The sequence below is a fragment of the Octopus bimaculoides genome, chromosome 7, assembly GCF_046866305.1.
Source record: "Octopus bimaculoides isolate indiv1 chromosome 7, ASM4686630v1, whole genome shotgun sequence".
Classification (NCBI taxonomy): domain Eukaryota; kingdom Metazoa; phylum Mollusca; class Cephalopoda; order Octopoda; family Octopodidae; genus Octopus; species Octopus bimaculoides.
This window is the reverse complement of record NC_142934.1, coordinates 57,542,361-57,565,233: the sequence shown is the minus strand read 5'-3', so window position 1 is coordinate 57,565,233 and position 22,873 is coordinate 57,542,361. Positions and strand designations below refer to the sequence as shown.

At 39.6% G+C, this 22,873-nt stretch overlaps 1 protein-coding gene across 6 annotated transcripts in view; it reads left to right on the top strand.

The window, feature by feature from the left end:
- LOC106879046 (apoptosis-stimulating of p53 protein 2) overlaps positions 1-22,873 on the top strand; it is a 252,795-nt gene that overhangs the window by 57,117 nt on the left and 172,805 nt on the right. For 4 of the 6 annotated variants that reach the window (XM_089355355.1, XM_089355356.1, XM_089355354.1 and 1 more), the window contains one exon: positions 1,648-1,813. In XM_089355355.1, the coding sequence (XP_089211481.1) occupies positions 1,648-1,813 (166 nt within the window). Of the gene's footprint in view, positions 1-1,647; positions 1,814-6,775; positions 7,233-22,873 lie in introns of those variants that run through there. The other 2 variants (XM_089355357.1, XM_089355358.1) reach the window with 2 other exon arrangements.

Sequence of the window (22,873 nt, the reverse complement as noted above, 5' to 3'; positions counted from 1 at the left end):
TTTAACTCTTACGCATCACTCACCGTCTTTCAACGGAAGAGAAACTGTGCTAGTGTATGTGCGTGTGTGTGTGTGTGTGTGTGTGTGTGTGAGAGAGAGAGACAGACAGAGAGAGAGAGAGTGTGCGCGCGCGCGCGTATCTTTCTTAGCTACATCAAAACAAAAAAATAATCACAAATATACCTGTTAAACTGCGAATCTATATCTCAGTATCACCTGCTTAATCATAGTTATATATATATTATACGTTATCGTAATTTTATCTTGACATAATGAAATGTTATGAATATGGATGTACACATGCATACATACATACATACATACATACATACATACATACATATAGACACACTGATAGACAGACAGGCAGACAGACAAATAGATAGATAGACAGATAGACAGATAGATAGATCTGTACACATACACACGCACACACACACATACGCACACACACACATTTATAGATATAATCATCAGGTAATGCATTAGATTTTGGTGGGATTTTTTTGTATCTTTGTGTCACTGAAACGTTATCTGCTGCCTTTCTATATCGCTGTATTTATCATGTGAAAGGTAACGAAAATACGTAACATTAGAGGTATTCGCAGGATAAATACTTGACGACAATTAACCCTAGTCTTTAACAAATAATTCACCTTTGCTTTTATGTATATGGTGAGTGTGGTGTGTGTGTTTTTATTATTGTTTATTTATTTTTACTTTTTCTTCAGTCTCGAGGGAGGAGGTGTATCCGTTACCGTCGGAGGCTCTTCCAGAACAATGAGGTCGGCGCAATTGATATTCCCCTTGGATAGTTATAAACTGCGGATGCAAGAAAAAAACAACCTAAAATACATGAGTAGAGACGGAAGTACAAGGATACGACGTTCTGGAAGAGGAAATTCTGGAGCTTAGGGGTTAGTTTGGGTCTTGCATGTAAAATACAATATGAGTAACGAGAATTGGAGACCCGAGTGAGACGAGAGAGTCTGATAGGGAGATTGCACGATGGCAGCCATCACCGAAATGACTGCCGTTACTGTATAAAAGTCACAGAAAGAGCAGGTCTTGTAGATCGGAACTTTGCAGCATGTCGGTAAAAGACTTCATGCTTATTAGCTGAGTGTATGCATATATATATATATATATATATATATATATATATATATATATATATATATATATATATATATATAATTGATGAAGGAAACGGAAAGTAGATTTAGCACTAGTCTTTTTTCAGTACGACGAACTTTTCGACCCATCCTGCAACTGTCCGTTATGGGGAAAAATAGCCCAATCGTGGATGAAACCAGGTAGCCCAAACTGTGAGCGTGCTTTACTCAATACACTAATTGATATATACCCATTAGTCCCCAAAAATTACATACACACACACACACACACACACACACCTATATATATACGCACACACATAATACTCGGAATAATTATCTGTAAAATTTTCATAATGAAATATGGTACGGTAAATTTTACAATACATTCTTTTCCACTCTCGTTCTCGCAATTTTTGCCATTCTTATTAGACTTATGTATGTGTATATAATATGTAATATGCATACATATAGACGTACAAACATACACGCACACACATAATGTATGTTTTTTTTTTTTACATTTCCATAGCAGCCTCATTTCGACCAAATATCTCCAGTGTTGGATACTGACGTTTCGAATATACCCACAGATGCAGAGATATTACATGTTAGCAATCCTATCCAGGAAATACCTTCATATTACTTTCTCTCAGATGTGCCAGATCCGGAGGATACTGAAGATTACAACAATTTAGGTAAGTTCATACTCTCATACTTAAACGAAGGTCTGTAGTTAGCATATACAGTTGAGGGCAGGCATAGACGTTTTACGTAATCTACGTCACTACTTCACAGAACTGGGTTTTGGGATCTCACTATTAGTGTACCAATACAAACTCATTTAAGCTTGAATGCTGGAACGATGGAATCCAGACTGAACTACATCACACTGGGTATATTGTATAGAGCCATTTTTTTTTTACCTATGAATCCTTCTGATTGTTATTTTACTCTGGTGGACCTCCATAGCCATTCGATGTCTAAAAACTAGTTTAATAGATATTTCTTTCAAAATTCCTATTTTGCTTTTTATACATTAACTTGGGTAGGTTGTGTGGGTTGTAAAACGTTAAAGAAATCTTGCTGTTTCTTGCAATAAGTACATCGAAAGCAAATTGTTTTTCGTGGACCCTTAATATACTACTCTGAGTCCCCAATTTATTATTTTGCTCGCGTGGATCGCTAAAAATCTTGTATGAACCCCCAGGGATCATATGGACCTCGGTTGAGAACCACTGGTGGAGGGCATATAATGGCAGTATGAATATATTTTGTTTCGGTGTGATAGAACGCGTGTGTCGTGTACTGTTGTTAATGTAATGTTTTGAGAACATCGTGCGGAATGTTGTCTGGAAGTTTGGTTGTGTCTGTGTAATGTGTAGTGTGATAGCCTGTTCATGTTGTCTTCAGATTGTGTAAGCCTCCATGTGACACTAGAGACATATTTTGTGAGGTGCAGTGTGATAGTAATAAAGCTGTTTTACAGCCAATTTGTTACCAAGGTCATTTTTCCTGCTATAGTATTCTTGTAAAAATATGACATTCCCACGATCTGAAGGAAAAAATAAAACACGAATAAAATTCACATCTCAAAATCGTTTCGTTCAATAAAACTGAAAAAAAAATCTGTAAATTTTTTCTCACAATGAGAGCATCTTTTCAATAAAATAGCTATTAATGTTTTGACTTATTTTGAAAGTTATAGAAATTGTATTTATGTGCGCAGGTGCCTGTGTGTTACGCGCGCGCGCGCGCGCACACACACACACACACACACACACTCACACTCACACTCACTCACACACACACACACACTCACACATACATACGCACGTATACACACACACATACACACACACACACACATGTGAGAAAGAGTACTCAACGCATATATTCGGAAGCAACTTACAATTCATTGTTTTATGCTTCTAGTTTATCCCTAAGTGCGTAAGTTCTGGTAACATAAATAACAACAAGGAGTACTTGGTGCAGGTTAAAAGAAATAATTGTTAGATAGATTTCCTTCAGTGGCCAGTGGTCAATAGAGCGTACTCTAGCGAGAGTACTCTTCGCTGCGAGTATCCCTGTGCTCTGTTTCCTATGGTGGAGAAAACTAATGTTATAAAGTATTAACTATTTCGAGGAGCCTATCTAATGAACTTTGACTGAGAAATAAAGTTCAGATCATTTTATTTAAGGATTTGAGTGTCAGATATGGAACTTTCCGGATGGCAATAATATGCAACATTTTTCTCCGATGGTGTACAGTGTTCCTCCATGCATAATGCTTTAGGTTCGAGAAACAATTTCGAATCTGTTGTCTCTCAACTTTCAAACATATTGAGATTACTCGAATTAATTGTCTTTGGATGTAAATGAGTGTTTGTGCAAGATGTATCTGATTTTAAAAGTGTTTTTTAATCCAGTATATGTTGTTGTTGTTGGCACTCCGTCGCTTACGACGCCGAGGGTTCCAGTTGATCCGATCAACGGAACAACCTTCTCATGAAACTAACGTGCAAGTGGCTGAGCACTCCACAGACACGTGTACCCTTAACGTAGTTCTCGGGGATATTCAGCGTGACACAGTGACAAGGCTGACCCTTTGAATTACAGGCACAACAAAAACAGGAAGTAACAGTGAGAGAAAGCTGTGGTGAAAGAGTACAGCAGGGTTCACCACCATCCCCTGCCGGAGCCTCGTGGAGCTTTAGGTGTTTTCGCTCAATAAACACTCACAACGCCCGATCTGGGAATCGAAACCGCAATCTTATGACCGCGAGTCCGCTGCCCTAACCACTGGGTCATTGCGCCCCCACAATCCAGTATAATATATTTCAATATCAACATGCTTTATGCATTACGTCCTTGGAGAGGCGACATTCTATACAATCTAGCTGTTCTGTCCAATTGTGAGTGGACAGAAAATTGTTCTTATTTGCGCTCTTAGGAGTACTATGGAACGTACATTCCAAGTGGTGTACTATTTATTTTTAGCTGGGAAACTAGGATTTTGCTGTTGTGTGTTTTACGTTGTAGAGGATGAGTAGGTTTTAGTGACGTTCTCTTACGGTGTTTGATGCTATCGTTTTCGTATATTATTATACTAGCGATTATAGGAATATTGTTTGAAAATGTTGATTTGACCGTTAAAGAGTTGTGGGAGGGTGTTGGTGCGGTGTCACCTTGTTACCTTCAAATGTTTATTAAGCTGATAAGGCAGGCTTCAAGGTTTTCTAGATTCTCAATTTACATTGATTTCAAATTTTGGCACAAGGCCAGCAGTTTCGAGGAAGGGTGTAAGTCGATTACATCGACCCCAGTGCTCAACTAGTACTTGTTTTATCGACCACGGAAGGATGAAATGCAAAGTCGATTTCGGCGGAATTTAAACTTAGAACGAAAAGACGGACGAAATACCGCAGGGCATTTTGCCCGGCGTGCTAACGAGTCTGCCAGCTCAGCTTATCGTTGTTATTATTATTATTATTATTATTATTATTATTATTATTATTATTAAATTAAATACCAGTTAAACACTGAGGTCGATGTAACCGACTATTCCCCTCCCCCAAAATTTCAGGCCTTGTGCCTATTGTAGAAAGGATTATTTGGCAGAATCGTTAGTAAACCGGGCAAAATGCTTTCCGGCATTTCGTTCGTCATTACGTTATAAAGCATATCTTCCGGTTTTATGTTCTAAGTTCAAAATCCGCCGAGGTGGACTTTGCCTTTCTTTCTTTTTTCTTTCTTTCTTTCGGGGTCGATAAGATATATATCAGTTAAGTACTGGTGTCGAGTTAATCGACAAATCCCTCTCCTCTAAAATTTCAAGCATTGTGCCTATTGTAGTAGAAAAGAAAAGATTACTATTAGGTATTATTAATATATTCTCATGATAACCAAATTACTAAATGGTTTCGTGCCAGAGGTAGAAATCGAAAGCCAGCAATCATTTGAAATGGTTGAATAGTATAGTATGGTTTATTTCTAGACAACTGTTGTTGTTGGCACTCCGTCGCTTACGACGTCGAGGGTTCCAGTTGATCCGATCAACGGAACAGCTTGCTCCTGAAATTAACGTGCAAGTGGTTGAGCATTCCACAGACACGTTTACCCTTATCGTAGTTCTCGGGGATATTCAGCGTGACACAGCGTGACAAAGCTGGCACTTTGAAATACAGGCACAACAGAAACAGGAAGAAAGAGTGAGAGAAAGTTGTGGTGAAAGAGTACAGCAGGGTTCGCCACCATACCCTGCCGGAGCCTCGTGGAGCTTTAGGTGTTTTCGCTCAATAAACACTCACAACGCCCGGTCTAGGAATCGAAACCGCGAGTCCGCTGCCCTAACCACTGGGCCATTGCGCCTCCACTTTAGACAACTATGTGTATGTGTAAGAGACAGAGGGGTGGAGAGCGTGTGTTTAAAATTGAGGTTTAATTTGTAAATATCAAGTTGATTTAGTTAGTACTTCACCATAACCATACGTATTAGATAATGGGGCGCAGGTAGAAGTCGAAGAGAGGATTCATCCTATATCTAATCCAATTGTGGTTGTATGGATAGAGGTGGTCAATGGAATGTGTTAGATAGAGTATAGTGTTGATGCTGGTCGTAGTAGCTGCTGCTGTAGTTTGTGGTGCTAGTGACAGCTTATTGGTGATTGAAGGCGAGGTCTTGCGAGAAATATATGAAATGTATCGGTTCCTGTGAAATGTATGGGCCTTAAACTTTGAAGGAAGAAAAGAGAGGCATGAATGAAAGAGGAGGTGGGAGAAAGAGAAAAGGAAAAGGAGAAAATGAGAAACAAGTAAGAAAGGAATGAGGAAAAGAAAGAAAATGAGAGAAAACGACAGTAAGAAAAAAGAAAGAAAAAGAAAATAGCGGAAGGAAAGAAGGAATGTAGAGTAGGAAGGGAAGTGAACTTCGATAGAGGGCATGAGAACAACTTGAGAAAATCAGTACTCAGAGTGAGTTAAGGTAGCGAAGGTGGTGGAACTACTGGTGTTGGTTGTAATGATTTATGTATTGTTGGTGACTTGGAGAGAAACAGACGATAATCAGGAAGTTAGAGAATGATAGGAAGTGGGTAGAGGGAGAGTGTGTTTGAGAGGGAGATAGAGAGAGAAAGAGAGAATGAATTTGTGAAAGGGAGTGATTTTGTAAGAGAGAGAGAGAGAGAGAGAGAGAGAGAGAGAGAGAGAGAGAGAGAGAGAGAGAGAGATTGAATTTGTGAAAGGAAGTGATTTTGTAAAAGAGAGAGAGAGAGAACAAGAAAGGGAGAGCGAGTTTGTAAAGGAGATAGAGAATTTGTAAAAGAGAAAGAGAGAGGGGGTAAATACCTTGGTAGATTGGGAGAAAGAGAACTTAATGAATAGATTAGATAGACAGACATATGGAGAGATATAGATAAATAGAATGGTATAAAGGTACTGCTTATCTATCAATAGATAGATAGATAGATAGATAGATAGATAGATAGACAGATAGATAGATAGACAGATAGATAGATATAGACAAGGTAGTGAAAGAATATTGAAATAAGGGGGGAAGAGGAAAAGCAAATTAAAAGTCAGAGAAAGAAGGAAAGGAGGGAGGAGGGAGAAATTTTAGAAAGAGAAAGAAAGTGGGAGAAAGAGACGAAGGCGGTGAAGCAGGTACACACGCACATACACATACATGCACCCACGAACGCACGCACGCACGCGGTTTTAGAGACAGACAAAATAGACAAACATTAGAGGTCGTCTGAACCAACAAACGCAGTGGATTTTCTCCGATGACATAAACGACTTTTTATACCGGAACCAGAAACAAACCGGACAACCTGACTCTGGTTGCTTCTCGTTACATGTAAAGTGGCTCCCCTATACGCGGACTCGTATACTGAACCCTGTTGACTATTACCAATAACAAGAGGGTGTTAACGTGAGCAACCAGAGATGAACTGGGATCACTTCTATCCGCTATCCATTTACCGCCTACGAAAACAGTTTCGGGCCTAGACAAGTGACACCACCACCACCACTACCACTACTACTACTGCTACTACTACTACTACTACTACTACTACTACCGAAAAAAATAACGGAAGCTAGTCAAGATGAGAGCTGGTAAGTACCCATGTGTCATGAGAGTTTTGTTGATTGTATTGTCTTGTGTTTATTTGTATCATGTACCTGGGGTTTAGTGTTGGTATCGTTCTTGGTTCTAATACAAGCTATTCTACAGGTGAATAAAGTGAAGAGGGCCAAGAGAACGTCCAGGTGTTATTATACTGCATGTTTTTTATTATTATTATTTTTTTGTGGTTTACATCTTTGTTGAAGTTAATGGCGAATATGAAGACGACATATCAAAATGTGAAACAGTATTTTTTATCTGGTACATATTCTATCGCTCTCATTTGCGAAACCCCTAGATTACGGGGACGTAAACAAACCAGCACCGGTTGACAAGCGGCGTTGGGGGACGAAAACAAAGACACATACACTCACTTATATACATAAAGAAATACATAAACATATATATATATACACACACACGCATACGTATACATACATACATGCATACATACATACATATATACATACATACGTATATGTATGTATGTATGTATATATATATATGTATGCATGTATGTGCATATATAGGCAATCGAAAATAAAAATAAAAACAAACCAGCACAGTGAATGTATTAGGTTAATGCTCACTTTAAGATAGAAAAAAAAGGAGGGGGGTGTATAACGTTTCGAGCATGGCTCGTCGTCAGAAAGAGGAGAGAGGAAAGGTCCGAAGTAAAAGGAAAGAATAGTCAGAGAAAAGCACTTGTGTGGTTACTAGGGTTTTTTCAGTGTCCGTCTAGTAAACCCACTCATAAGGCTTTGGTCGGCCCGGGGCTATAGTAGAAAACACTTGCACAAGATGTCAGGCAGTGGGACTGAACCCGGAACTAAGTGACTGGTAAGCAAAGTTCTTATCACACAGTCACGCATGAGCATGTTTTTGTCGACATTCTATCGTGTGAGAGGCTACGATGGAGATTAAGTCTATATTTTTGTCTTATATAATTTTCTTGTTTGATATTTACTGGAATTCCCCACAAATATCGTTGTGTGAAGCTAATTAAAGAGTAGAAAAAAGTCAGCTTTAAGTACCTAATTTGAAACTGAGGGATTGGCAAGCTCTCTGTAGTGGAACTGGTCGTCCATCAGGTCATGGATAAAGAAGATCATGTGTGAAGAAGGAAAAGAGTTGCAATTTCTCACGAGGCCGGTGTGAGAAATTAACTGTTTTGAATCCACTGAATATATGTTGACAGTTTCTTGCGTTGTTTTATTAAGGTGTATGGCGCCACCCGTTTTGGTGAGAAAAAATTTTGGTATGATTTCATGAGAAATTATTTTAAATGTTGTTGTCGCTGGTGATGTTGTGTTCAGCTACAGATCATCCCTATAAGCACAGTCATTATGTCTGTCGAGTCGGCGAGCTGGCAGACTCGTTACCACGCCGGGCGAAATGCTTAACAGTATTTCGTCTGCCCTTTCCTGTAAGCCTCTTCTAAATATTTTAGCTCCCCCAAGCCTGCTCTGGACATTTTAATCTCTCGCGAGGCCCTTTCTGAATACTTTAGCTTTCCCAAGTCTTTTCTGAACATTTTAGCTTCTCTAAGCACTTTCTGAACATTTTAGTTCCTGTAAACCTCTTATGAACATTTAAGCTGTCCCAAATCCCTTCTGAACATCTTTTGTCACCAACATAAAAGAACAGCAAACAATATCAAGTTATTTTTATGATGGTGAGAAGTTTCAAAATGTCCAGAAAAGGCTTAGAGAAAGCTGAAATTGTGCAGAAATTTTAAATTACTCTCGGGGTAATTTCAGAATATCTGATTTGTAATGTGTTTTGCTTGTATGTCATTTTTTAGTGCATGATAAATGGGTTTTTCTAACAACTTTATCGTCCAATCTAAATATGTATTTATTGCCAACATCCAGAATGAAACGAGCTCATAAATTTGTAAAAGCTTTCATATATAGATCTAATACAAATCTATGGAACTAACGGTACTTAAATTTATATCATATGCTAATTTCCATCATATGAAACAAATCTAATGTACATTCTTAAAAATAAATGAAAAATACTAATCTATCTATCAATCTGCATGTGTCTGTCTGTTATGTTCATGCCTGTATGCTTGTCTCTCTGTATATGTGTCAACTTGGCTATTTATCTGCCTACAATGCTTATCTACTTGTCTCTACATGTATTTCTCTCTAGGTGTATGTCTCTCTAGGTGTATGTCTCATTAGTATCAATCTGATTATCTTCTTGTCTTTCTTATATCACCTGTTTTCATTGTCTTTCACCGTGGAGACGTTTTGTTATAGTATGTTATGCTATGTATTCGTCCTGTTCGTCCATCAGAATGACGCGGAGTATGTAGTCATCCTTAAGGATGACATGACTTGCGCAGTGACTTTGTTTAAAGTGAAGAAAAGTTGTATACCGTATGGGGTTGGAGATGAATGCAGTGGGTTACCAAGATGTCATACTTGCCACATCTTGCTCTCTGCACTTCACAGTGCATAGCTGCAGCTGCCTTTCCCCTCTGTTGAACCATGAAGGTTTCTTCGGCTCAGTCTGCCGGATCTAGTCTTCACATGCATAGATAGGTAAGCCCTTAATATGCTAATTAATCCATAGTTCGAACGCTAGCAGGTACTACTACTCCGGGTCACAGGAGATCTTGGAACAATAGTGGCTATGAGGTGGTTATACACTCTTCAAAACCCTGGAACCTCCAAACCAGGGCTTCACTACTGAATGCAGTCTAAAGTCATACCCAGGACACTGTGTCTTTGTAAAAGAATCAACATTACTTGTGGATTCAGATATTCAATTTGTAACCATCACTCTTAAATTCACTTCTTAACTGTTGGTCAGAGAACGAATGGAGCAAAGAAGGAATGGGACTCACCAGGCGAGCTGACAGAATCGCTATCTTAGCGGCATTTCGTCCGTCTTAACGATCTGAGTTCAAATTCCGCCGTTGTTGACTTTACCTTTCATCTTTTCGGGGTCGAACACTGGGGTCGATGTAATCGACTAGTCTCTCCCACCAAAATTCCAGGCCTTCTGCCTATTGTAGAAAAGATTGATAATAGTCGTTCATCGCCGGAAGCAACGGTGTCCTGTTTGTTACTGCTTCTTTTACTTCTATTTCTCTTCGTCGTCATAACCTTCCTCTCTCTTGCTTTCTGTAGTGTTAAGTTAACTGATGAGAGATAAATCTTCTCTTGGTTAAAATGTTGGTTTCAATTCTTCCAGATTTCCTGCTGGAAGAACTGAATTTGACACAGTAGGCAAGCAGCCTCTTGGACTGTACCTCAAGCTGGTATCTAATTCCAGCTAAATGAACTGTACCTCACTGTGATACTTATTTAGAACTAGTTCTACTGTTTCACAGTTTTGGACTGTTTACGTCCAGAGTGGACTACCTTTTTATGATATCTGTCTACAGCTAGTTCATCTGTGTTACAGTGGAGTCTATTTAAAACTGAGGTGACTGTACATCACTTAGTTTACCTATGTACAGCCAGTTCAACAATTTTTTCACTGAGATACCTATTTGCAGCTGAATAAAATGTGCCCCATTGTGCTACTTAAGTAAAACGTATCTCACAGGTATCTACTTACTGTATCTCACAGGTATCTACTTACTGTTAAGCAGTGTTCATCTCTATGGTACTAATTTCAAATTAGATGAGCCGTACATTAGTGTAGAACCTACTTAGTTAGAGCGGACTATTTCTCACTGTGATATAGTTGCTTAAAACTAGACTGAATGTGTCTCGTAGTGACACCTACTTACAACTAGAATACACTGCTGCTCACTATAATACCTACATTCATCTCTGAGTGAACTGCAATTCAATGAGGTACCTACTTACACTAAGTAGACTCGGTACTTGAGAGTTAACTGTGTTAATTCACGAACAGAGTACATTGCATTTGTTTAGGATAAGAGACCGTGACTTCTCGGCTGGTTGAAAAGTTCTCTAAGCATTCAGTCAACATTGTTCTATTTAAGTGATTGAGTAATTAATGAGTGGTGAAGTGGATACGGAAGAAATAATTAGATGTCGTAGATGCTTTGTCCTGCGTCTTCAGTGATACTCCCTGGATCTTGGGGGTGTTTCAGGTTTTTCATCATCAAACTGCTTTGCCTACTTGACCCAGCTAGGGTTCATCAAGTCCCAGCTTGCGTCACGTCCCAGCTTGGGTCACGTCCCAGCTTGCGTCACGTCCCAGCAACAATATCTTACAATCTTATTTTCTTTAATCCAAAGCCAGCCCGCAGCTTTCTTTGCGGCTTCAGCGATGGAACGTCTGGGTGCGCTCTTTGCTTCACAAAGTTATTCCATGTCAAGACGGAGCTTTGCGAAAGAAGTATAGCGAAGACTGGGGGGAGGGGGGAGGAGAAGACTCTGTCTACCTGACAAATATGTAGGTAAAGTACGTAAATAGGCAGATCAATGGGACGGATGAACAGACGAATGCATGGGAGGGAGAGGATGGGAAGTAAAAGGAAGAAGAGAGGAAGAAAATAAAGAGAACGTGAAAACAAAAAAGAAAAGAGAAAAACAAAGTAATAAAAGAAAGGAAGGAAATTCTGAATATTTCTATAATCCATTGTTTAAGTAGTTTATCTGAGAATTTGTGACATTTAGATGTTTATTGAGTTTACATCACAACACACACACAAACACGCACGCACACTCACGCATACATACATACATACATACATACATACATAATATTTACACAAGCGCACACGTATTAGAACACATGCACGTATAAGTCATAATGCCATTATATAACACATCCGGGATCTTTTTTAAAACGGGGCCACATTTTTCATTAATGTTTTACGTAGTGTTTTTGGTACGGAAAGACTTTCAAACTTCGTATACTTGTCTATTTTGTGTTATAGAACAGAAAAATATTTTTGTATTCGAATTTATTTCATGTAAAAAATTGTCTTATTTCGATAATTTCAACCAATCACTGACAAGTATTCAGTTGTTTATATTTACTCCTTTGGCTGATTAAGCGATGTAAAGCGTATTTAATCTCCATACCTTCGTTTTATTTGCTTTTTTCATTTTAAATTTGCTTTAACCCTAACCCTAACCCTATGGTTAGGGTTAGGGTTAGGGTTAGGGTTAATGGTTTCAGAATCGTTTGTTTATGTAGTCGGCACTTAATGTATATCGGCTGAATGGACGTCAGTGATTGGTTGAAATTACAGAAATACGACAACTTTAACATGGAATAACTTATGGATTTCTTTTTTTTTTTAAGAAGACTAAGAGAAAAAGATGTTTTATATGACACATTCTACCAGTGTTCCAAGTTTCAAAGTGTTTCGTTAATGAAAAATGTGGCCCCCGTTTTAAAAAAGATCCCACATCCGAGTTGTATATCAGTTTCGTGTTCGGTCGACCTACTAAAAGTAGCAGTTAAATCAATCTCGAATCACGCTCATCAATCACTGTCTTAGAGATATTACACTATGTTCTTACACTTTGGTCTAGGCCAAAAAGCCGTAAAGCGATATCATCTGCTTCTTAAAGATAAGATAACGTAGTCGTAGCGACTTATAAAATTATGTTGGTGGAGAGGGTCACAGATGGATTGCCTTTCATCTTCCGTCTCCTAGACTACAGTTAACTTGGGGCAAATACCAATAACAACTCAGTATGGTTTGTGTTTACATAATACACAAACACACTCACGCGCATATTTACACACACACAGACACACACACGGACACGCTCACATACAAACAAATAAATATTTTCCTTTCACGGTCCTAGTGTTTACTGTCTTGTCTTTTGAACGTTACACACACGTTTCACATATATGTGTGCAGTGTATTTTAACGAAACGCACGCGCACGCGCACACACACACACACACACACACACACACACACACACACACACACACACACACACACACACACACAAATATATTCTTTCTATGGTCGTAGAGTATTTACTGTCTTGTCTTTTCAATGTTATATATGCGTATAAGGTGGCGAGCTTGGCAGAAACGTTAGCACGCCGAGCGAAATGCTTAGCGGTATTTCGTCTGTCTTTATGTTTAGAGTTCAAATTCCGCCGAAGTCAACTTTGCCTTTCATACTTTCGGGGTTCGATAAATTAAGTACCAGTTGCGTACTGAGGTTGATCTAATCGATTGGCCCCTCCCCCAAAATTTCGGGCCTTGTGCCTAGAGTAGAAAAGAATGTTGTACATACGTTTCACGTATGTGTGCAGTGTATTTTAATCACACAAGCGCTCGCTATACACACAAGTATTGAGAATAACTTCTTGTAAGTGATACACACGCAATAGGAGCAATAGGAGTGGATAGTGTTAGTGTTAGAGTGTAAGTAAAAAATATGGATCATCGTCGGTTACGATTATGATTATTACAATAGTTTGATAAACTGAATTACCTGCGTATTGAATTACCGCATAAATAGCTGATTAATTCCACAGACACATGTACTCTTAACCTTTTATTTGTCCTGTGTCAAATGTGACACACAGTACATACTTCTCTGGCGTCCATGCATTATATATGATACACGTTCTCAATTATTTTCCATCCACCAGAATAACTTGGTACTTATGAAAGGAAAGCAATATATTGCTTAGAACGTACGAAAAAGGTGATAACTGAATTACAGGTACACACAGCCAACGTGTTCCTTAAGAATACCGTCTACCTGTTTTCACTCGCAAGACTTGGTTCAATTTAAGGCTGAGGTAAAAGACACTTGACCAAAATATCATTCATTAGGATCGAACTTGGGATCTCTTGATCGCGAAGTAAACTTCTTAACCACTTGATCATGTTTGTAAATGTCCTGATGTACTATGTAACTATGCAACTACGTAACTATGTATTATGTTAGTGTGCTGGCATAATACACTGTGATATAAATTCACAACTACATGACTACACTCACTCATATATATTCAGGCATAATTATATACACATTCATATAAACTCATTTATATATATACATATTTATATATACATACACATTCATATATACACACCTAGACCGGCACTGATTTTATATAACGCACATCAAAACGCGCATACAAACATTCACACTTAAATATACATACGTGTAGTTACATACGTGCGAGGGGGTGCTGAAAAGTTCCTGGCTCTAAGGATTAGGTTTATCGCGAAAGGCAAGGTTGGAAGCCCACATTTCCGAGTTCTTTTACAAGGCTTAGAAAAGCTGAAGGACCGTTGCAATAAGTGTGTGAATCTTAGAGGGGAATATGTTGAATAAATTCATAATTAATTGATCCTCTTGTATTTTATTTTAACTAAAGCCAGGAACTTTACAACATCCTCTCGTATATGCTTACTCACATTTGTTGGCACTCGGTCGCTTACGACGTCGAGGGTTCCAGTTGATCCGATCAACGGAACAGCCTGCTCGTGAAATTAACGTGCAAGTGGCTGAGCACTCCACAGACACATGTACCCTTAACGTAGTTCTCGGGGATATTCAGCGTGACACAGTGTGACAAGGCTGACCCTTTGAATTACAGGCACAACAGAAACAGGAAGTAAGAGTGAGAGAAAGTTGTGGTGAAAGAATACAGCAGGGTTCGCCACCATCCCCTGCCGGAGCCTCGTGGAGCTTTAGGTGTTTTCGAAACCGCAATCCTACGACCGCGAGTCCGCTGCCCTAACCACACATACACGTATATATAGAGAGGACGGCACACACACACACACACACACACACACACATGGGACGGCACGGCACGGCACGGCACACCCAGTACCACATGATTGCTAAGCGAATTTCTAAATTACACACTCATGTGAAAGATATTGTAATTTAAGTTTTAAGTTCAAGACATAGCTCTTTCTCTCTCTCTCTCTCTCTCTCTCTTTCTCTCTCACACACACACACACACACACACACACACACACACACACGCACACACACAGAAATGTTTACACACACGAACATCAAGACACATACAAATACACAAGCACACAATACCACCTCACCTCGTATCATCTTTGATGCTCGTTTATAGAAAGATCTATTATATTTATAATGGAATGTTAATTAAGTTGATAGATAAGAATAGTGTTAGGTGTCTTCAGTTTTAGGGTGCTGCCTATAGGGATCAGTTTTCGTGATCTTCACTGTCCCTGTAGATATAAAACATGTTTTTTAACACCTAATTCTGCCTTATATTAAATTGTGCTCAAAGGCGTTCCAGTTCTGGTCATATTTTCTTTTAAGACGGGAGGCTATTAATTGAGTTTTGGTTATTATTTCTCGTCGGTCAAGCGACCTCTTAGAGCCTCCCTCAGTCGATCCAACAAGAGGGCAGGAACGACACTTTAAATAGCATTCCAAGTACATAAAAAAAAGCGGTTACCGACATCGCGTCATTTATTGCACTTGACAATATTGACAACTCCTCACACGTGCTTCCGGCCTGTATATATGAAGGGTCTTAAAAATCGACAGAGGCAATAGTTGACGCGGAACTGTCGGTAACATTCTAACCAGTTATTAACCAGTAATACACTGCTGTACAAAATATAAGTATAACCTCTCAATTTATCCTTTATAATATACATAATTACATGTATATATGTATATGATAGATCGCTGACCACTACACATATATTTTTTCTCTCCTTGTTTCTTTCTGTGTTCCTTTCTGTTGAAGAGCGTAGGCTCGAAACGTTAAAGACTTTCTCTATTTCCGAGCCTTAAACTAATACATCCATTTGTTGTTTACACCACCTGTCTTCGTCTGTTGTTTTTTCGGGAATTCTCCCATATATATATATATATATATATATATATATATATATATATATATATATATATATATATATATAAACAATTATAAACATGGGCAAAAGAAAAAATATTTCTATGCCAATATGCTGAGAACAGACTTTAAATCGTCAATCACCACACACAATATTACATTCACTGTGAATACACGTCGTGCTAAAACCGAGGTAGGTAAGCTAACAGAATTTTTTAAAATGCGTTATCTCTATATTGAATCAATTTCGGGATTAATCCAACGGATTTTCCCCTCTTCAGTAGAGAATACAATAAGAAAGAAATGAAATACTTACAAGCATTTCATTTATTTCTCATCGTATTATTCTTCCCCAAAATTCAGGGCACCCAAGGTGTTTATGGGGTTTATCCGTGAGCAACCCTTGAACGTCTGCTCCCTATTGAGGATTACACATTGTTGATCTCTTTTTATTTACAATTATTTCTTTTTTATTTCTTATCGTATTCTCTACTGAAGAAGGAAAAATCCGTTAGATTAATCCCGAAATTGATTCAATATAGAGATAACGCATTTAAAAAAAACATTCTGTTAGCTTGCCTTCCTCGATTTCAACCCGACATATATTAATTGTGATGTATACTGTATGCGGTGAGTGACGATTTAAAGTCTATTCTCAGCATATTTGCATAGAAATCTTTTTTTCTTTTACCCTTGTTTATAATTGTTTATAATTTTCCCCCTTAAAGGTATTTTAATATGCTGGCCAGTTTGATGAAATTTTTGAAAAAAATTTATCCTATATTAGAAGTATATATATATATATATATATATATATATATATATATATATATATAGTTCAAATTTACAGAAAACAAAAGACAAAGGCAGGTGTAGGAACAAGCAGGTGTTCTCGGAAAGAATGGAAAAGTCTTTTACGTTTCAAGCCTACGCTCTTCAACAGAAAGGATTAAGAGGAAAAAAAAATTTTAGAAACGGAGAGTGAAAAAGTGTGTAGAGTTTAACGGTTCAACATGATGAAATGGCCGGAAGAGGCTGAATGAAGGGGAGATAATAATAATAATAATAATAATAATAATAATAATAATAATAATAATAATAATGATGATGATGATGATGATTTCTTTTTTAACCACAAGGATTCACATGAAGAAAAACGTTATCGACAGCGCAGGACGAGACAAAAAAATTGTGTGTGTGTATGTGTGTGAATGTGTGTAGTTGTGAGGGATTTGCGTGTAAACAAGACTAATAAAATAAATAAATAAATAAAAAGAGATCAACAATGTGTAATCCTCAATAGGGAGCAGACGTTCGAGGGTTGCTCAACGGATAAACTCTATAAACACCTTGGGTGCCATGACTTTGGGGGCAGAATAATAATAACGATGACTCCGAACGAACTAAGGGGCACAAGCGTGTGTGTATGTGAGAATGGTGTGTGTGAGTGTGTATGTATGAATGGGGGTGAGTGTGTGAATATGTATGTGTGGGCGAGCTGCAAATTACGCGGACCTGTGTGTGTGTGTGCATGAGTAACCCAGTGCGTACGTTATGTGGATTGATATGTGTTTCATGTACTGGTGTTTATGTGTGTGTGTGTGTGTGTATGGACGTGTGCATGTATATGTTATGTATGAATGTATGTATGTGTATATATATACACAATACACTCACACACACACACACACACACATACACACACACACACACACACATATATATATATATATATATATATATATATATATATATATATATAGATAGATAGATAGATAGATAGATAGATAGATAGATAGATAGATACATTTCTTTTATTAGCCACACAGGGCTCAACGAAGATGGGACAAATACAATGTAGAGCTTTTCTTTTTGGGAAGGGAAGGTAAAAAAAAGGGGGGGGGCGATCAAAAGGGATCGTAGGAAGGAAAAGGGGGTAGTTCGATCAAAAGGGATCAAAAAAAAAAATGGGCGATCAATAGGGATCGTGTATCACACAGTAATGTTCTCGTGTAAAAGGAGGGGAGGACAGTTTAGGTTTGGCCGTGGAAAGAAAAGCCTACGGAAAAGACCACGGTAACCTTGGTCAATATTCTCATTGAAGAAACTATAACAGTAAGTGACTCTCTTTTGCCTTTTTGTTTTCTTTTTCTTTTCTTGGTTTTTTTTTTTTGTTTTTTTTTTAGTTCATAGGGTTATGCTCAAGATGGCTCCGTCGTTCACACGTGCCATCCTTGCTACATTCACCCATCTCTTTTTGAAGCATTCACTAGACAAGACTTCCCTTTCTACTCTCACCTTCCTCTTCAGGTGATACTTGAAGAAGTTGATGAGAGATTGCCCAGAGAGGAAAGTCTTTGTCTCTAGACCTTTCAGACGCGTCCACCATACACATTCTTTCGCCATAGCCACAAGTACGATGAAAATAGCTCTTCCTTCCCGTTTAAAGGAAGGAGGCGCGACAATATTCACGATAGACTCGGCTGATAGACCGACTCGTCCCACACGCGATAGCAGTTGTTCGACGTAAGCCCACAGCTCGGAAATGGTGGGACACTGTACGAGTGCGTGCAGAACGGTTTCGTCGCTCTGCCGGCATCTCGGACAGGTCGGCCCCGTGTTTCTCGAGCCATGCCTGTAGAGCTTATCCCGAACGGGTAGTGCTTCTCGATAACACTGCCAGGCCAGGGATCTCTGGAAGTTGTCCATGGGTCCCGGTCCGAAGGTCGTCTTAAACAGGCGGGTCAGATATTCCTCGTCGACGCCCAGGATCGCCCCGAGATCGTCGTCGTACCTTCCCTCCACTAATCCACTATAGAATGCGTTAGTTGTGATGCAGTCGCTCAAGGTTGACCCGGGTTGTTGGAGTTGCCGAAGAGCAGCGCGACACTCGCGGTGCCATTCGCCCTTCCTCGGCCTCTTCTTGATCCACGACTGCAGTTCGGTCATGGAGACGAGCTGCGGGAAAGCGCGCCGCACAAACGGCGACCGTTGTCTACGTAGAGCCGGAGATGTCGCAGTCTCAGCGCGTGTCTGCGCATCATCAACCACGGCATGCCCAGTCCTCCTTTTAACGGGTGTTGGCAGCAAACGGATCGCATAACCATCGGAACGCTTCCTTTCCACAAGAAGCGGAAGAGGATGCGCTCCAGTTTGGTGATGGTAGGGTCGGGACAAGGAACGACGGTCAGACGGTATTCGATGACGGACGCGATGTACGTGTTCGCCACCTCCGCCCGACCTTTCAGGGAAAGCTTCCTTTCGGCCCATTGCCGGGCTAGAGTGGCCACCCTTCTCGTTATCTCGTCCCAGTTCTTCTCCGTTTGGAGGTCTGGACCGAACCAGACCCCGGGCAACTCAACCGGACCGTCAGTCCAACGTCCCACGACAGAGGCACTGCTTGACGGCATGAGCTTGCTTCTCCAGGTGCCGAGCCGCAAGCCCACTGACTTATCCCGGTTGATTTTTGCTCCCGTTACCGTTTCGTAGTCTTTCAGTGTCTCGCCGACAAGCTCGATGTGCTTTTGGCTAGACACTATGACGGTGACGTCGTCCGCGTATGCCGACACGCTCGTCCCGCATCCCAACTCTCGCGGGATGCCCCTCAGCGTCGCCAGCTTCCGCAGTAGTGGCTCGAGAGTCAATACGTACAGGAGCGACGAGAGGGGCATCCCTGACGGACCGAACGTGCAATGTCGAATGGTCTTGATAGGTGCCCATTGACGCGAACTACCGAACGGATGCCCCTGTACAAGGCAGCCATCCAGCCGCGGAAAATGGGACCGAAGCCGGCCGCCATGAGGACAGCCTCCAAGTATTGATGGTCTACCCTATCGAAAGCTTTGGATTGATCTAAATTGATCAGGGCCCCACCCATGCCAGGTTCCTTAACTACTCTCTCTATGATGTAGCGCATCAGATGGAGGTTGTCATGGATGCTCCTGCCCAGCACGGCGCACCTTTGCGCCTTGCCGATCAGTTTCTCGATGACAAGCGCCAACCGCTTGGCTAACACCTTGGCCAAAATTTTCATGTCTGCATTGAGCAGAGTGATGGGCCTAAAGTTATCTATGACGTCCCCCTTGTTTGGATCTTTCTTCAGCAGCGTTACGGCTCCTCGGCTCACAAAACCGGGAATGCTCCCGTTCTGCTGCCAGTTGCAGTACACCGCCACCAAGACGTCTCCAAACAAGTCTGGCATACAGTTGTAAAGCTCGTAGGGAAGACCATCCAAGCCCGGAGATTTGTCCGTCGAGCATCCCGCCATCGCGTCCCTCACTTCCGCCGCCGTGCTGGTAGGAACATTAGCACTCTAGGCGAAATGCTTATTGGTATTTCGTATGTCTTTACGTTCTGAGTTCAAATTCCGCCGAGGTCGACTTTCGGTGTCGATAAATTAAGTACCAGTTGCGTACTGAGAGTCGATCTAATCGACTGTCCCCCTCCCTAAAAATTTTGGGCCTTTGAGAAAATCTACAAAGTTTTTCTTTCTTTTTTTTCGAATTTCCTAAGTTCAATGGTTCAGAAGTTTGAAAAGGTCTATTGGTAGATAGATAGATAGATAGATAGACAGACTGACTGACAGACAGATCAAAAGTACTAAATATTAGAAGTTAAAAGTTAAGTGGTTAAGCAGTTTTTGATAGGTAGATTAGGTAAGTAGATAGAAGGGTAGATAGATAGATAGATAGATAGATAGATAGATAGATAGATAGATAGATAGAGAGATAGAGAGATAGATAGATAGATAGACAGACAGACATTCAGACAGATAGATAGATAGATAGATAAATAGATAGATAGATAGATAGACAGACAGACATTCAGACAGATAGATAGATAGATAGATAGATAGATGAGACCTACTGTTAGCGTGTGGTCTGTTTGTAGCCTTGTTACTAGTTCTAGGGTTAGTGAGCTAAATGAGCACTTTTGGATCGATAATCCTTCATTAGACTTTACACTTTACATGGCTGTTACTGCTGGCGTTGGTTAGAGGTTCCGGATGCAGTAAATAAATTCCCAACCGTCAAGTTTGTTCCGGCGGTTGATGTTGGTACCTTCTTCCTGATGAAATGAGCCTCCTTTATTCGGAGATTGACTGCATCTGTTTCACTGGCCAGTATCTAAGTGGGTGGAGAATTCTCCATCGCAGTGTTGGTGATGTTGGAATATGCTGTTGGATGTTCTGGGCTCAAATACCACCTATGTCAATTTCATTTTTTTTATTTTAGGGATCAATAAAATATTAAAAAACTGGTAAAGTGTAGGGTCGGTGAACTCGACTTGCCTCCTTCCCCTAAAGTACCTGGCCGCGTGCCTAAGTTTGAAACTGTTATTTCATTTCAATATCAAGTACACAGTTTTGACATAAACTGCAGTTTAATGTTTATTAAATGTAAGGAGACAGTTCTGAGTATGTTTAGGCTTTCATATGGCCTTATTTATTGAAACTTAAAGTAATATTAATCACTGACTTTTCCACCACTGTTCCGGTGTTTACAATGAAGTCTATGTTTTCCTGTTGAGATTATAGTAAAACTTAAACGTGTCCTGAGTTATTATCCTTACTTGCTAAAAATTATTTGAATAATAATAGTTGACTAATATTGTTTTACCACGGTCCATAAACATATCTTTTGACTTTCTAATTGCTCCTACGTTATATATGTTAGGACTAACTTAACAATTGTTTTTCATACGGATCGTATCTCTGACATTTAAAACAAAAATCTACTTTTCTTCCCCAGCCACTGTATAATCTTGTACAAATGTACAGTATATACGTTGTAATTTAGTCATCCCTACATAAGCGCGTTCACTGTCTTTCATGCAGATGGTAGCTTACAAAACTAAGTGAGCTACGTTTAAAAAACGAAATCAAAAGAAAAGTAAACTTCAGTTGAAATACGTCTATACACTTAGATATATAATAATGATTTATATCAGATTTTGTTAATTATTATACTAATGGTGTAATTAAGAATCTTAAATATACTTACTTACATGCATGTATGCATGCGTGATATATAACTGGTCAGAATGTTACCGTCAGTTTCGCGCCGAATATTGCCACCAGACTTGGCCCAAGAATTTGAACTCAGAGCGTAAAGACAGACGAAATACTGCTAAGTATTTCGCCCGGCGTGCTAACGTTTCTGCCAGCTCGCCGCCTTTAACATCTGAAATATTGATTTTAATGTTTGTAAACTGATCTGATATCATTTAAAAAGGCAGTGAAAGGGTCATCGTTTTTCCTGAGCATTTTCCAACGATAATGATCCAAATGTGATTGAAAATGTTGAATAGATAGGCCTTTTTTTGTTTCCTGAGTATTTCAATCTTGGCGTCAAACCACGATCGCTCAATAGCTTGTATATGAGCTCCTAATGCCGGGTCCACATAATTCACTTGATGATCGACGGTTTTGTGCTGATGTTCTCTTCGTTGACAATCAAGACCAAAAACCTATCTATGCGTGCTCCGTGGTTCTTCTTATTTATAAGCTATGCATCGACCACCTGTCAACATTCGACCACGGTTATATTTACGACGAGCAGCAAACCGAGCTTCGTCAATCTGTATAGGATTTTTCTGTGTGCCAATTTATTTTGACCCCTCGTTTGGTGTGATATTATCACGCTACAAACTTCACGAAGCATACTAAACCAGTCTGTAATAGTATTAGGCGACTTTCCAGTAAAGGTTACTGTAGTACTCCTCGGGATTTAGCGAATAAAATAGAACACTAATTTTAAAATTTCACACACTCAATCTGCTATTGATCTTCTCATTCAAATCGGTATAATAGAAAAACTGATTTCTTTCCTGAACTGTGCGATATGC